General features: G+C 43.6%; 2 protein-coding genes and 1 long non-coding RNA gene across 4 annotated transcripts; 2 read left to right on the top strand and 1 right to left on the bottom strand.

Annotated features, from left to right (window-relative positions):
• Window positions 1-893: 893 nt before the first annotated feature.
• Window positions 894-5,445, top strand: hey1 (hes-related family bHLH transcription factor with YRPW motif 1). 2 transcript variants are annotated; one of them, XR_015091258.1, is made up of 6 exons: window positions 894-1,889; window positions 2,048-2,120; window positions 2,211-2,294; window positions 2,373-2,454; window positions 3,236-5,091; window positions 5,245-5,445. XR_015091258.1 is itself a non-coding variant. In XM_086062730.1 (5 exons), the coding sequence occupies exons 1-5, from the start codon at window positions 1,804-1,806 to the stop codon at window positions 3,820-3,822; spliced, it is 912 nt and encodes a 303-aa protein (XP_085918856.1). In that variant the 5' UTR covers window positions 894-1,803; the 3' UTR covers window positions 3,823-5,445. The 2 variants fall into 2 exon arrangements, 1 of the variants encoding a protein (XP_085918856.1); XM_086062730.1 differs by having other exon boundaries at window positions 3,236-5,445.
• A 548-nt stretch (window positions 5,446-5,993) lies between these two features.
• On the bottom strand, window positions 5,994-15,470 carry stmn2b (stathmin 2b). The gene is made up of 5 exons (XM_086062731.1): window positions 15,310-15,470; window positions 8,717-8,812; window positions 7,777-7,949; window positions 7,503-7,694; window positions 5,994-6,851 (listed from the first exon to the last, which is right to left on the bottom strand). Exons 1-5 carry the CDS (start codon window positions 15,326-15,328, stop codon window positions 6,792-6,794), a joined length of 540 nt encoding a protein of 179 aa, XP_085918857.1. The 5' UTR covers window positions 15,329-15,470; the 3' UTR covers window positions 5,994-6,791.
• On the top strand, window positions 6,438-11,201 carry LOC147157769 (uncharacterized). Its single transcript, XR_015091268.1, has 3 exons — window positions 6,438-7,978; window positions 9,774-9,949; window positions 10,973-11,201. It is a non-coding gene; the product is annotated as an uncharacterized LOC147157769 (long non-coding RNA).
• Window positions 15,471-15,886: the final 416 nt, after the last annotated feature.

Genomic DNA, 15,886 nt, shown 5'->3' with positions numbered 1-15,886 from the left:
GATGAGACGCCAGAACAAAGAGTGGAGGGGCAGAAAATAACAGCGTGGGAACTCTGGTTCAACTTGAAATACAACAAATGAGCTCAACGCAACTTCACCCCCACCATTCCACCACTCAACCCCCCCCCCCCCCCTCTCACCCCCAATCCCTCTCGCATACACAAACATGTGGATGCACACCTGTGTTTATTGTGACAAAGGATTCAGGTTGCATCACGTCGCACAAGCAATGAGCTTTTGGCAAGTTCATGTTTTTCACACATTGAACAACCCCCCATTGATTGTTTTTAAAATGTTGCCCCCGAAGCCGGTTTTACATAGCAATGTGAAATTTGGTAGACACGACTACCATGAGTAGACCCACAAAAAAAGTCTCAAGAAACAATGTTGGAAAAGACACAGGAAGGTGGCCATCTTGGTTTGAAGAAAACTGGGCCATCTCCGGGAGTCCTTTGAATTGTTTAAAAATTCAGCCCCCAAAGCCAGTTTTACGTTGGAACGGGAGATTTGGTAGGCGTGTCTACCATGAGTAGATCCACAAAAAAAGTCTTAAGAAGGCATACTTGAGAAGACACAGTAGGTCTTCCATTTCGATTTGAAACAACCATTTTAGGGTCATTTTAGCCATTTTCGTGATCCTTGGAGTTGTTTGAAACTTCAGACCCCAAAGCCAGTTTTCTTTTTTAGTCATTTGAAATTTGGTAGGCGCGTCTACCATGAGTAGAGCCACAAAAAAGCCTCAAGAAGGATAGTTGAAAAAGAAACAGGAAGGAGGCCATCTTAGTATAAAAAGACAGTTTTAGGGTCATTTTGGCCATTTTCGGGAGTCATTTGAATTGTTTGAAAATTTAGCCCCCGGCGCCAGTGTTGCGTACCAATGTGAAATTTGGTAGACATGACTACCATTAATAGACCCACAAAAAAGTCTCAAGAAGTCATGCCTGAAAAGATATAGGAAGTCATCCGTTTAGATTAGAAAACGACCATTTTAGGGTCGTTTTACGGGGTCCTCTGAATAGTTTGAAAATTCTCCAAAGTTGACAAAAATAGTTCAAAAAGACAGAAAAGGGCATGGATTTTAAATGTTCTGGGGTCCTAAATAATTAACATCACACATTACAGCATATTTATTTCCATAGAATAGAATTGCCACCACCTCGAGGTTGTACCTAATGAAGTGACCTTTGTGGATTTTAAGATTATTGCGTAAACTGAAGGGGACCCCCACCCCCCTCCCATGTGGTAAAACGAGACCCCTCTTGTGTACAAACACTGCAATGGGGCTGTCAAACAACAAGACGTCATTGCATTGCATTAAGGAGGAGGTAGCGGGAGGGGGAGGCTTCCTCCCCCTCGTCTCCGCTTGCTGGCTGGATGGTGTGTGCGTGTTTGCGTGTGTGCGCGCGCGCGCGTGTGTGTATTGCATTACACGTTCACACGCTGGCTCGCAGACCGCCCGTCGCCCCGTCGACCATTCAGCGCAGCGCCGGAGGAGACGGCCGCCGGCCTCTGATTGGTTATCAGCGCCGGCCGGGGGGGAACTTTCCCACGGCCGAGCGCGTGCTGACAGCCGGCCAACCACCGTCTCGGCCGCCGGGACCCGCACGCACGCACACGGGGAAGGGGGCCCGTCAATCAAAGCGTGAGGTCGCTCCCTGATTGGCCGCCTCCGGAGAGGGCCCCGCCCTCTCGCGCCGAGCCTTCAAATGACACCGTGGGAACGCCGAGGCAGCCACACGCAACCGACTGACACGGCCACGCTGGCGGAGGATTACGACTGCGACGACGAACACCGAGGACACGATGAAGAGGAGTCACGAGTTCAGCTCGTCGGACAGCGAGCTGGACGAAGCCATCGAGGTGGAGAAGGACAGCGGCGACGAAAGCGGGTGCGTTGTGGACGCAACTTAAAAAAAACTTTATTGCCTACATAACGTCTTTTTTCTCTCTTTTTTTTTTTTACTTGAAACTTAACGTCTTGACTTTTGTGGTTGTTATAGTCAACTCAAAAATAATAAAGTATTGTATTGTTGTGATTTTTGTTCAGGAATATTCGCTCTCTTAGCTCGGCGTCTCCAAGCACTTCCGTTCAAGTGCAAGCGAGGAAAAGGCGGCGGGGAGTGAGTCCACTTTTGTTGTTTTAAAATAAATAAACCCCCAAAAAGTTGGGACGTTAACTCAAATGGCGTATTTCGCTCTCGTGATTTTAGATCATCGAGAAACGTCGTCGTGACAGAATCAACAACAGCCTGAGTGAACTTCGCAGGCTGGTGCCGAGCGCCTTCGAAAAGCAGGTGCGTTTGTGTTTGCGTGTGTACACCTTTAAATCCAATCATTGCAAAGTGATTTATTTATGCGCATGCGCACTTCAGGGCTCGGCCAAATTGGAGAAAGCGGAGATTTTACAGATGACCGTGGACCACCTGAAGATGCTTCACGCCGCAGGTGGAAAAGGTAAACATTACCTTTGATCGTGTATTAAATATAAAAAAACAAACAAAATGGTGGTGCATAAATGGGCGTGATAATCTTGTCAAGTTGTAGATGCTTGTCAAAATGTTTTTGATTTCTTGGATGGTTTACTTTGTGAGTAATTAAAGTGTCCCAAAGTGTAATTAAAGCTCCCAACCCGTCTAGGCAGCACATCCACCTAATTTTAATTTACAGCCTTTTTGAATTGTCGCCTATGTAAAGACTGCAGTCAAAGTATTGTAAATGTAGATTGACTAGTTTGTGGGTACGCTTGTTTGAATGTGAGGTTTAATTGATGCGTCCCGTTTACATGTCACACGACGTTATGTGGCTACTATTCCCGCCGAAACGGGTTGTTGTTAATTAGTAGACACCCACCAGAAGGGTGTCAGTTTCTGGGTAAAAGTTTGAATGTGGAGTTCCCTTTACCATTTTATACGGGATATGTAGAGGCTCGGTCTACCTGCCCTGCCCAAATGGGTCTGACAATCTTGTCACATTGTTGTCGCCCATCAAAAGTTTTCTGGGTAAGCTTGTTTTAAGTGCGGGATTTAGTTGAAGTGCCCTCAACTATATGTTGCCAGACGCGTTTAGGCAGGACAGGTTAAGTGGCTACCATTCCCGTTTAGGCGGGTACTTGTAGTGTTTGTAGTCAAATACCAAAATGGCGTGCGAGCATGTTTTGAATGTGGAGTTGTTGTTTTTTTACGCTCCCCTCTATTCGTTGCATGTGTAGATTAATTGAAGCCCCTCCCCCCTTCAGGCTTTTTCGACGCCCACGCCTTGGCAATGGATTACCGCGGTCTGGGTTTTCGGGAGTGCCTGGCGGAGACAGCGCGCTACCTGAGCGTCATGGAGGGTTTGGACAACGCCGACCCCCTGAGGATCCGGCTGGTGTCGCACCTGAACAACTACGCCAGCCAACGCGAGGCCCACTCGGGTCTGGGCCACCTGGCGGCGTGGGGGTCCGCCTTCGCCTCGCCGGCCGCCCACCTGCCCCACCCGCTGCTCACGGCCCGGTTGCCCCGCAGCGGTAGCAGCAGCCCCCGCTCGTCGTCCTCCTCTTCTGCCTCGTCATCCCCGTCCGCCGAGACTCACCCCACCGGGAGGCGAAGCGGGACCGCCACCCCTCACTCGGAACAGTTGCCTCCCAGTGTGCGCGGGCCCCCCGTCACCGGCACCGTCCTGCACCCGGCGACAAAGCATCTCCTCTCGGCGTTCCCCTTCCCCTTTGGAGCCTTCCCGCTCATCTCCCCCGCCGCGGCCGCCACCCTCATTCCTCCAGCCTCGACGGTTCCCACTGTGGGCAAACCTTACAGACCTTGGGGGATGGAGATTGGAGCTTTTTGACCGGCACAAAAAGACTCGCAATGAGCTGGACTTTACCGCGCACCTGTTCCCTCTGGTCGCCACCTGTTAGCCTCTCGCATCCTCTTTAGTCATCTCTACAGATCACCCATCCACTTTACCGGTCCCCAACCTTATCTAGCCACCACCTGTACCTTCAATTCATCATCCGTCCCCGCTACCATTTAACCATCCTCTCTAACGCCACCCTTCTAGCCTGCCCGTCACCCATCGACTCGACCCATCACCAGTTCCGTCTATGTGTACCCAACCCCATCGAGCCTCATCTGTACCTTCTACCCTTCCCCTATACCTGCCAGCCTTCTACCCTACCCGTCCCCAAACCCTTCTAGCCATTTCGACTAATCATCTTCACATCCTCTTTACTCATTCCCTCTCCCCGTTGTATCTACTCTTGAATGGCACAAAAAAAGACTGGCAATGAGCTGGACTCTTCAAGACTTTCTCACTATATAGTTTTTCTAGTTTTCTTTTTTCTTTTTAGAAGGGGGACCCTAGGTGCGCCGCAAGAGGGATTTACTGCCTTGATTGATCTCTGTGCCTGCCCGCCCCCGCTTTTCTTCGTTTCTCCCTCAGCCGCGGGCTAATCAGGAATGACTTTTCCAGATGGTCAAGTGGTCATCCGTCAAGTTCCCATGCAAGAAACATGCCGTAAACAACCCCGCCCCCACCACGCACCCCCTTGCCCCCGAGCCCTTTGTTTTGCCCTGAAACGTTAGCCAACCAACACTGGGCGAGCGTGGCCCCCGCTTTCTTTAGAGAGCAGTTTATGGGGTGGAATAAGCCAAACCAGGTGTTTGGTTTGAGCAACAGAAGTGAAGTGACCGGTGGGGCGCACCCCCTTGTCTTTCTACAGTAAATTCAGATCTGTTTGTAAGTCCAGGGCCTGTAAAGCTAATAACTCCTCTCAACATGTGTTATATTACTTACTTACTGTACTTTAGAGCAACTTTTTAAACTGCGCACCCCCCCTTCACAAACTTTTCACCACGTGCACCTCCTTCAACATTCCAACAGAGGTGGCACACCACTCCCCCTCTCACAAAAATGCCCAAACAAAATCATTATACGAGACCACTATCACATTTCTAAAATTGGCATTACCCTTTGGGGTGCACCACCGTTTGTAAGTTGTTACCGTTGCTCACGACACCCACCCTAAATAAACGAGCTCTGAAGAATCACCTGCGGCCTCATCTGCATCTCTCAAAGCCTTTCAAGCCGTGCACCCCCTTCAATATTTCGACAGAGGTGAGCGTACCCCCAGTCTTCCCACGCAAAACCCAAACCGCTATAGCAGACCGCCATAACATTTTCAATAATGATTTCCACTACTTCTTCTGTTTGTAATCTTTCAATCAAACTTTGACATGTTTCTGTTGTATTTGCAATTTTTGCATGTAGGCGCACCCCCTCGCTCCCAGTCCCACCCACACCCTAAAAATACATCTAAGCAGCACCGATTATAGCCTATAAACCGAAACCGAAGTCCTGCTTCCGAAACCGAAGTCCTGCTTCCTCGAAACCGAAGTCCTGCTTCCTCGTGCACCCCCTGGAGGGCGCACCATCCAACTTCCTTTTAATAAACATGCTCTGATGAATCAATCTCTGCGTGTTGAGTGTACTTGTTGTGTTGTGTGTTTGGCACACAGGAAGCCATTAACAAGGAGGGAAATCCTGGCGGACCACCAAGCCCACCCCCGCTGTGCACCCCCAGAGCGCCGCGTGGGAACGAGTTGAAGAGATGGGACTGGCCAACTCATTAGGTACACCTGCACCATGAACCGGTAGATTTTTCAGTGCCAACCAAATTACATTTACGAAAAACACGTTTAAACAAAAATCTCAGTTAAAGTGAACATAATCATTACGTTTGTATTTATTTTATTACATATTGTTGGTCTGTTGTTGTCTGGCTGTAGCTCGCGGGTGCTTTAATTGCGAATTGATGTCAATTGTGATTGTTTTTGTCACATAATTACCACTAGTTTTAAGGGCTCGTTGGAAACTTGACTTTTGTCACCATCGTGTGGCTAAAGATGGTACTGTAGTAAGTCAGTACATTATAAACTTTATGAAAAAGAAAAATGCACATTTGATAATTTGTAGTCATAATTGTATGATATAATGTGCAATAAATATACACGAGCAAGTCATTGAACCCCAAATCTTTATTAACCACAGCTTGATTGACAAAGATGTACAGTAATGCAGAAAGAGTCACACACACACAAATGGAAAGAAAGTCACATGACACGGCACCAACCAATGGGGTTCAACCTCAAGCGTGGCTCCTCCCTGCTAAAAGTAGGATAAGAAGACGGGGCAGCGGGATTCCGGGATTTTGTCTGCAGCGTCGCTAAATGCTAATTAGCTGTGTGCTATGCTAAACGCGTGTGACTGACTGACCAAGAAAGAGATTAGGGATGCTATGCGTTAGCATAACATTAAATGCTAATGAGTGGGATGGAAAAAGGGGGTTGGGTTGGGGGGGGGGGGGGGGGGGGCTTGCAAACACACCACCAAAACATCGAAGCCACAAAGCATCAACAAAAATAAAAAATAATGAAAAATGTCACGCTGCAATCAAAGCTTTTTGTACTGGATATAAGAAAGAAAAAAAAGTATTTACAACACCGCTATCGCTTTCTGGCAATCAGATTCCATGTTTGTTGTTTTTTGTTGAGAAGAGTGGCTGATTTATGTTTTTTGTTATGAATGATGACACCCCCTCCCCCACAAAACCCTCCCATGTGTGCGTGCCACTGTCTTGGATGCTGTGTGGTTGTACGTAAAGTAGGAAGGAACAGGAGGGGTTCAGGTGCAGGTTTATCCAGGTTGGGTGGACACTAGGACCCAGGAGAGGAGGAGGGCAGACGTTTGATTAGTGGACACTCGGACCCTGGGGAGGAAAACGGGGGGGGGGGGGGGGGTAGTGCAGGGGGAGCTCCTCATGCTACCACTTCTTCTCTCAACTCCTTATTCCGGCGCACCTCCTCAGCGTGCCTCTCCTGGTAAAAAACACACACACAGAAACACGCAAGTCAGCACATATCAGTCCAACCCGAAGTGATTTGGTTTCCCGTCCTCGCTTTCCCTGCGTCAAAGTGGATTCATCCATGGCAGGGTCAAACTGCGGTCGCAAAATATTTTCGGCGCTCTCATACTATCAAATTGAGTTAGCTGTTCATGAATAAAGGTGACGAATAAAACTTAGGTAAATTAATTGAAAAAGACAAAAACAAACTAAGGACATTTAAAAATATATATATAATTTTAGTTAATTTTTAATAATTCTTTTTATTTAATTTTGAAAAGCATTTTTGTTTTTGTTCACCAAAAATATTTTTATATATATATATTTTTTTAGTTACATAATTTTTCCTATTCTGTAAAAAAAAATGCGTTTGAATAATTAAGTTAAACAGAGGTTCTTTTTCGCCGCTTTTAATCTCCACCACGCTGCCCCTAAAGGCCAAAGCGTGCACAGCACATTGTACTTAGCCAAAGTTGACAGCAGAGGGCAGTGTTTCACATCTCAGTCTGCTGGCCAAATACACTAAACTGGCGGTGATAATTTTGTTTTCTTTCTTCTTTTTTTTGATAGAAAATGTTAAAACTAGCAGCCACTATGATTGGCGGAAAGGTGTGTGCGCGCTAACCCTCTGGTGCAGGCGTTCCATGAGCGCGTCGAGGTAGGCCTGGCGGTTCTCCTGGATCTGCTCCATCTTCAGCTGCAGCTTCTCCTCGGCCATGCGGCTGAAGTTGCTGTTTTCCTCCATGGCCTTCAGAAGCACGTCGCGCTCGTGCTCGCGCTTCTCCGCCAGCGCCCGCAGCACCTGCGCCTCCTGGGACTGACGCCCAGCACAAATAGCAGCGCTAAGCTAGGAGCCATGGCAAAAAAAGTCACGCAAGCTAATTTGGGGCGGTGCTTACTCTCCTGCGGTCATCGGCGGCCTCCAGCTTCTTCTGGATGTCGTCCAGGGAGATGTCCCTTTTGGGGGGCGTGGTGACGCAGTGGGCGGTGTCCGAGATGGGCGACGTCGGCTTCAGGAGGACCTCGAATGCCTGGCCCGACGCACGTTTGTTGATCGGCTTGATGTCCAGCTCTGGAAAACGACACTGGAGTGACTCACAGGTACATGTGTGTATTTGCTTAGGTTGTTATAGTTAACGGAATGAGTAAAACTAAAATTGAAATAGTATTTTCGTGAACGAAATAAAATCAAAATACTTTTAAAGGGCGTTTGCTGTCCACTGAAAATGACATCATAGTTGCTCACTCAGGTAATGACCAATCACGGCTCAGCTTCAGAAAACAGGTGGGCCGTGATTGGTCCAACAGTTGTTTGAGATTTGGAGTTTATTTTACAATTCTTAGTGACCTGTTTTTGTTTTGTTTTTTGTATCTTACACTCAACCATATATTTAAAAAAATAAAATAAAACTAATAGTAAAACTAAAGAAAATATTTTAAATATGAAAAGGTTAACGAGAAAAATAAATAAATGAATGTAATACTAAAGCTAATAAAAATGTATATTTTTTTAAATAAAAATGAAAAGGCTAACGGGAAAAATAAATGTAATGCTAAAACTAATGAAAATATTTAAATATATTTTTTTAATTAAACGGTTAACAAGAAAAATAAATAAATGTAATACTAAAACTAATAAAAATAAGTACAAATGAAAGTATTTAAAAAATAAAACAATAAGGAAAAGGTTAACGGTAAAAAATAAATACAAATAATAAAGAAAAAAAACTATATAAAAAAAGAAAGGTTAACGGAAATATTTGTAGAATTTTAGTTTGCGTTATTTTGTTAACTCGCCTAACCTTGGCAGTGAGTGATGCGCAAGCCTACAAAAGCTACCTTCAAAGTCCTCCAGGGTGTTCTTGCGGCTGTCGGGGTACAGACAGGAGCAGATGAGCGAGAAGACGGAAATCTCCTTCATCTTCTCCTTGTAAGCTGCCGAAACAAAAACATGAGACGGAATTTCATTAACCCACTTTTCCCGTCAGAGGAACACTTTGATGGTTTTTGTCGTCACACATCAAAAAAATAATAATTTAAAAAAACGGCTTTGGTGGCCATTTGTCTCTCTTCCACCGGGGGGACTGTTTGAATTCATGACATTATTTATTCATGCAACAAAAAATATTATTTTGCCCCTCAGCTGTTGTGCAAATAGCAACACTGTGCATTAGTTTATGCATAATCATGAAGCTTTTTTTGTCTTTGTAGTAGTTTGAGGCTTTATTTGATTAGCCGACTTCACTTCATTAGGCACAAACGAGAGCTTTGCTGCGGAGTGTTCAGAAATGTTTGCATTAGAGTTGCAAAGCGAATCTAATTGTAGGCCTGATCATGATTTGGGCTGCCACAATTAAATTAACCTGATCATCAGAGATATGTATTTATTTCAAACACGGGCTCTCATCAAGCACTTTCTCAACCAGTAGTCAGCCAACCACCAGGGGGCGAATGCATACTTACAACTTCATTAAGCTACTAGCATATTTGTTCAGTTAGCCCTTGGTACATGTTCAAATCTTGGGTGAATATTTGTTTTAATTCAAATGTATTCTAAAATGATAATCCATTCAAGATAAGTGTCATTTTGCATTGAAAACTAAAAAGTAGTGCAGTCAAAATAAAAATGTTTTTTCCCCGAACAGAACCAAGACATGCAAGATTGTTAACCATTTTGATTTGAAGATGCCTTTTGGGAGTTGACCCGACCAAAATGTAATGATGACGGGTTGTAGGTGTACCTAATAAAGTGGTCAATGAGTGCATAAAGCGGAGATAGTGGGTTTCCCTTTGAGGCTCATGCGAACTCGCGTGAAAAACTACGATAAAAGAAATGTTATCGTTGTGGCTTGAAGGTTTTTGCTGCGTTGTAATAACAGTTCTTTTGTTTTTACAGTTGCATGGCGGGCCGGATTAAATGCACCAATCGTGGCTGCAGCCAGTAGGTTGTCCACCCCTGCTGTATGGAAAAAGTGAACCTGATACCTGAAACGAATCCTCCTCGGGAACTCAGCCCAAAAAAAAAAAAATAATAATCACGACAGGAGGCTCGAAATCATATAAAATGCACAGGTTAGTGATTTTGGTTGAAGGTGCCATTGTGTTCCGTACCGTTTCCAGTTGTACATGAAGGGGCTCTGTATATTGTAATCATTTTCTGAAAGTCAATTAAAAATGGCACTTAACTTGATCAAACATGTAATGAAATCCAATAATGTCATGGAGTAATACCTTATTACATTATATCATATCCCAGAAGTCTTTGCGGCAGAGCAGTTCAAGTCAGGCGGGCGGAGCTTACTGCAGAGTTGTTTTAACACTAAATCAATCAACTCCAACAATGACCTGCATTTAAAGCAACTCTGGAACATTTAACACCAACATTTTAACACTCCAATTTTTGCTGTGAATGTATATTCTCAAAACGTGAAATGTAGAAGTTTGGACTGAAAAAGATCCGTTTTGAGGAAAAGAAGACATACCCAAAAAATTTAATAAAGTACAATTACATGATTGGGTTTTATTAAATTTTTGATCGAAGTAACTCATTCACTGCCATTGACGACTGTAGACGTAAAAAATTCATGTGAACTATTTCTATTAGTTAAAAAGAAAAAATCATTTAATTTCATTTTTTATGAAAACCTAGAATTTTTTTATAGTAAATTTATAACATATAAAATTAGCATACGATTAATTATGATTAAACGGCCCTTATTAAATTACTTTTAAAAAATATAATAATTTAACTGTATTTTATTTTTAAAGAAAAGATTATTGAAAATTAGGCCCGTCAGGCGATTAAATTTTTTAATTGTAATTAATCACATGACTTCACTAGTTAACTAACGATTAATCACAAATGTTATGTCCGTTCTAAATTTACAATAATTTTCTAGGTTAGCAAAAGTGGATTTTTGTTTTTTAACTAATAGAAATAGTTCAAATGAATTTTGGACGTCTATAGCCGTCAATGGCAGTGAATGAGTTAAGCACAGATTTCATTTTCATGAAATTTTCCGGTGCTACAAGCTCCACACATGACCTTGCATGGTCTGCATTTCTTACGACGCCTTCTCTCCAATTGCAACAAAGGAACGACGTTTACATGGCCTGGAAGCAATCGCAGTTGTCACCTTGGGGAAAAACGAGGATAATGATGGCCCATCCACATTCGGCGCCGTACACTGGAAGCTGTCAGTCATCTCGAAAAGCACTTATCTCAAACAACCTGCTCCAGCGAGCGGTCGGTATCTACAGCGCGTATTTAACGGCGGCGTGACAAGCCTGCAAGAGTCTGCTAATTGCTTCCACCTGAGGTAGTAGATCCATTAGGAGACCTTGAGGGTTTGGGTGGGTTTTGGGTGGGGAGTGTCCCCTGGGAGTTTGGGCTTCTTCTTTTTTTTTTAAATCCCTCAGAGGGAAGCAGGTGCTCACCAGCAGAGAACAAAAGCGAGGAAATCTTATTTTGAGGTTTGAATGAAGGCCTCCTCTAGGGTACGGCTAAAGTGCTAAAATGAGCATATGGTGGCCAAAAAATACAGTCAAGGTCAGTTCACTCCCAAAATATGAAACGCTGACGAACTCTTGAATCTTTTCTTTTGAAACAGTATTCTTACTTAGCAGTCACTTTTACCCAATATTAACTCATTCACTGCCATAAATTCATAAAAGAAAACAAAGATGATTAAAAATTAGGGGCGACAGGCAATAATTTATTTTTATTGTAATTAATCGAATGACTTCACTAGTTATGTCACGATTAATCACAAATTTTATATCGGTTCTAAATGTACAATAAAATAAATGTAGGTTTTTATACTCATGTTAACAAAAGTGGAAAAAAATGTTAGACTAATAGAAATAGTTCAAATTAATTTTTGACGTTTATAGCCGTCAATGGCAGTGAATGAATTAAAAGAAGAGAAGATTATTAAAAATTTGGGGCGACAGGCAATTACATTTTGTAATTGTAATTAATCGCATGACTTCACTAGTTAACTCACGATTAATCACAAATGTTATATCTGTTCAAATGTACAATTAAAAAAAATCTAGGTTTTCATACTCCTGTTAACAAAAGCGGAAACATTTTTTAAACTGATATAAATAGTTCAAATGAATTTTTTGACGTTTATAGCCGCCAATGGCAGTGAATGAGTTAATGTTGTGTAACTAACATGAACTTGATGTTTAACTAAGAAACTAGTTATGTGATATTTGCTTGGCACACATTCAGAAATAAAAGTTTTTGGCATGTTAAAAATTAGGACTGAGATGTTATTGGCTGCTTTGCACTTCCTGTTTGAATCCATCACCTGAAGTAGACAGCACGTCAATATCTTCAGGCAGGAAGTCCTGATGGGTCGATGGATGCATTTTCCGTCCTTTTCAAATCTTGCATCAGCACAAAGCCACGTTTGCTCTGGTCCCGCGATGCAATTAACTAATTAAACAATCTGAACACAAACTAGGCGGTGCCGTGGCAAATGTTAGAACGTGTATGGATGAGATTTAAACATTCCACGGCGAGTCATTGAAGACACTCACTGAAAAGTCACCATTTTGGCATTTGGACTCGGTTCCAATTTTTGCCGGCCATCTGGTAACTTCGCGAGGGAGTATTGGCTCAGGTACCCTTGGAAGTAGCCCAAATACCAAAATGGCCCATTCCCAGTCCTACATTAATTTTCGTGCGTCCTGTCACGATGAAAATGTCTGCCAGAGTTTGTGCCGTTCAGATACAAATATTATTATTATTATTATTTTTTACACATGGTTGTAAAAAAAATCCCCAATCCTTCAAATTCATCGTTGTCCATCCGTCATCAGGTGTCGCCAAAATATCTGACTAAGTAGCGATAAGTGCACTCTAAGTGCCTGGTTAGCATTAGCGTTTTATGTCATATTTATTAGCGAAAAGTTACACATATTGCTCGCAAAGTAACAGGAAGCGGCTCTGTCTGTCTTTCAGAATAAAAGCACAATACAGGAAGTACAGTTGTTTTTCTGTCAGTTTGTTGTTTTGAATAAAGAAGGCAATTTGTTTTAATAAATACTATCAAATGTAACCCCAATAAAGACACCTTTGACTCATTTAAATATTTACTTTCAGATTTGCATTTGGCAAAAGTCCTATATTGATTTTGTCTTGTGATGATGACGAACACACGTGCCGGATTTCCTGTCAATGGGCTAACCGGCAGTAACGTAAGTCAGCCTCCTTCCTCCTCATCAGATGATGATGATGATGATGATGATGATGATGCTTTTGAAGAGCAATCGTCATGCGAGCCGCTCAAGGGCGTGCGCGCCATTGATTAGTGCACCTCGCTGACAAATGCACGGCTGCGACAAAAGGGACCAGAAGGGAAACGGAGGGAGGGGGGGGTGGAGAGGGGGGAAGAGGAGCTCGAGCTGCATGGCCACACCTAATTGGATACCGGACAGGAAAACGGCGCACCACTTTCTAGTCCAGTCGGTCGTAATGGAGATGATTCAAATATAAGTTGATGGCTGCTCTCGGAAGTGTTTGGGGTCATGCAATAACGTAAAAGCCATTTTATACATTGTCGAACCGTTGCTGCTTATTGGGGAGATGGACGCACCACATTCTTGTCAACATTGTATAGCAATGTTGGAGGGGGTGCGCAGTTTATTAGGGATATAAACACATTTTTCTTGGTAATGGTCTGTTGCAATGTTGGAAAGGGTGCGAGGGTTTTTTTTGTCTATAATATGTTGGAAGGGGTGCGCACACGCACAAAGTGCAAAGGAAAAAGGATGCACCGATTTCTAGTCTACATTCTGTCATGATGTTGAAGGCGTGCATGGTTTATTACAGGGATGCACGCACCACTTCGCACCATGGGATCTGTCAGGATTTCAGAGGGCGGGAGGTGAACGCACCACTTTGCAATGTGGAATCTACAATCTGTCATGATGTTGAAGGAGGGGATGGACGCACCATTTGGTAACCTGGATTCTGTCTGGATTTATCGGGGAGATGGTCGCACCACTTCCTATTCTATAGACTGCTAGGATGTCAAAGGCCGTGTGTTTAACTCATTCACTGCCATTGACGGCTACTTTTTTTTTTCACTTTTGTTAACAAGAGTATGAAAACCTAGATTCTTTTATTGTACATTTAGAGCAGATATAAAATTTGTGATTAATCGCGAGTTAACTATTGAAGTCATGCGATGAATTACAATTACAAATTTTAATCGCCTGACGCCCCTAATTTTTAATAATCTTTTCTTTAAAAATAAAATACATTTAAATTATTATTTTTTTTAAGTCTAGGTTTCCATACTCTTTTTTTTATTTTTTATTTTTTATTTTTTTTAACAAAAGTGGAAAAAAAAAGTTAAACGAATAGAAAAAGATAAACATTTATTTTTGACGTTTATAGCCATCAATGGCAGTGAATGAGTTTATAGGAAAATAGACTAATCACTGTCGGAATTTTGAAAGGGGGGTGCGTGGCTTTTTAATGCAAGTACCGGCTTTATAGTCAGTGTTAAAAACTTGGAGTGAAATAATGACCAGGAGCTGGAAACATTCTATTGTCGGCCTTCCTCGCTCAGCCAAGATGAGAGGGAGAATGGAGGGCGGCGGCAAATAAATATATAAACAGTCAGGGACGCCGGCGCCCCCTTTTTGCTGTCTGTCTGCTCGCACCCACCATCCATCAAGCGCCTCTTCAAGCAGAACGCTAACAAGACCAGTCCAGACACCGGCGCTTTTGAAATGAATCACAGCGTTGCTATTGCTAACTACGACCCTAAAACGCATGCCATCGCGTTTGATTGTGTACGCTATTCCACTTTACCGGTAGATTTGGGAGCATTTTCGCCACTCTCCGCAAAAATAGAAAGCACACAGCAACATAAAAGGGGTAAATTGTCAATTAGGGCGGCTGGGCGAAGCTGCTGGGCTCGGAGGAGGGTTAAGGAGGGTGGGGAGTGGAGGGTGCGGGGGGGAAGGGGAGGGGGGAGAGGCGATGTTGGGTGGGGTCGCTGGCTCTGCATTATGCTGCGCGGCCGTGACTCAGGCAATACTGGGCAGGTGGCGTTGCTGCAACGCCCCATGTAAGGGCAAAAAAAAAAAAAAGATGAGAAAATCGATAACCTTGATTTGGTTGATGAATGAATAAAATGTAGGTCACTAACTGACTCGTGCCTCGCATGGCTAACGACTCGGGAGGAGACAAAAGGTGTCGCGTGAATTCATGAAGAAATACTCAAATTTGGGTTATGGATGCGTAAAACATGCAGAGCCGTTCCCACCCACCCAACCTCTCCTCAGCATCCTTTTGTGCATTGGGGTGTCGCCGCATCCCTTCGCCAGCATCCTCACGCATACATACAATGCTCATAGCCATAATAATCATAATGATGATGATGATAAGAAAATATCCAAAGGCTCACCAATTGCGGTCTTGGCCATTTCTGCGGTGCTGGGCGGAGAATGCTGCTGCTGCTGCACGTTCTCAGGGATGGGCAGGACTGCTGCTAAGGCACTGAGTCAGCAGAGAGAAAAGGGGGGCTGCCGGTACGCCTGCTGCTCCGTTATGAGCGACAGGAAGCAGGTGGCGGGGGCGGGCGTGTGCCAGGCTGGGCCTTCAAAATAAAAGAAAGCACCTCCTTGATTTCATGTGAAGTCGTTCGAAGCGAACCAAATGGCAGGTACAGTGCGTTGTTTTCAAATTTCCAGGCAGCCTTCTTCTTTGAAAAATGTCCAAATCACTGAAAAATGTGCCCTATCATCCCCTGACACAAATTTTGAGTAACTCTGAATTAAACAACAGTGTAACTGATACTTTTGTCCCAATTAAGGCCACGATCTTCTTAAATGCCATATTTAAGCTGTTTTTCAGGAAAAGCCTCAAAAGTGGCTGAAATTTGACCTGATGAATTGAATTGATGTGGGTCTCCGCCCTCATTTTGAAAGGCCTTGGATTATTTTTTTAAAAGTGCACACAACAGTCTGAATGAATTAATGTCC

The sequence above is a fragment of the Leptonotus elevatus genome, chromosome 19 (assembly GCF_054856555.1).
Source record: "Leptonotus elevatus isolate MCC_2025b chromosome 19, RoL_Lele_1.0, whole genome shotgun sequence".
Lineage (NCBI taxonomy): Eukaryota > Metazoa > Chordata > Actinopteri > Syngnathiformes > Syngnathidae > Leptonotus > Leptonotus elevatus.
This window is presented reverse-complemented; position numbering and strand designations above follow the sequence as displayed.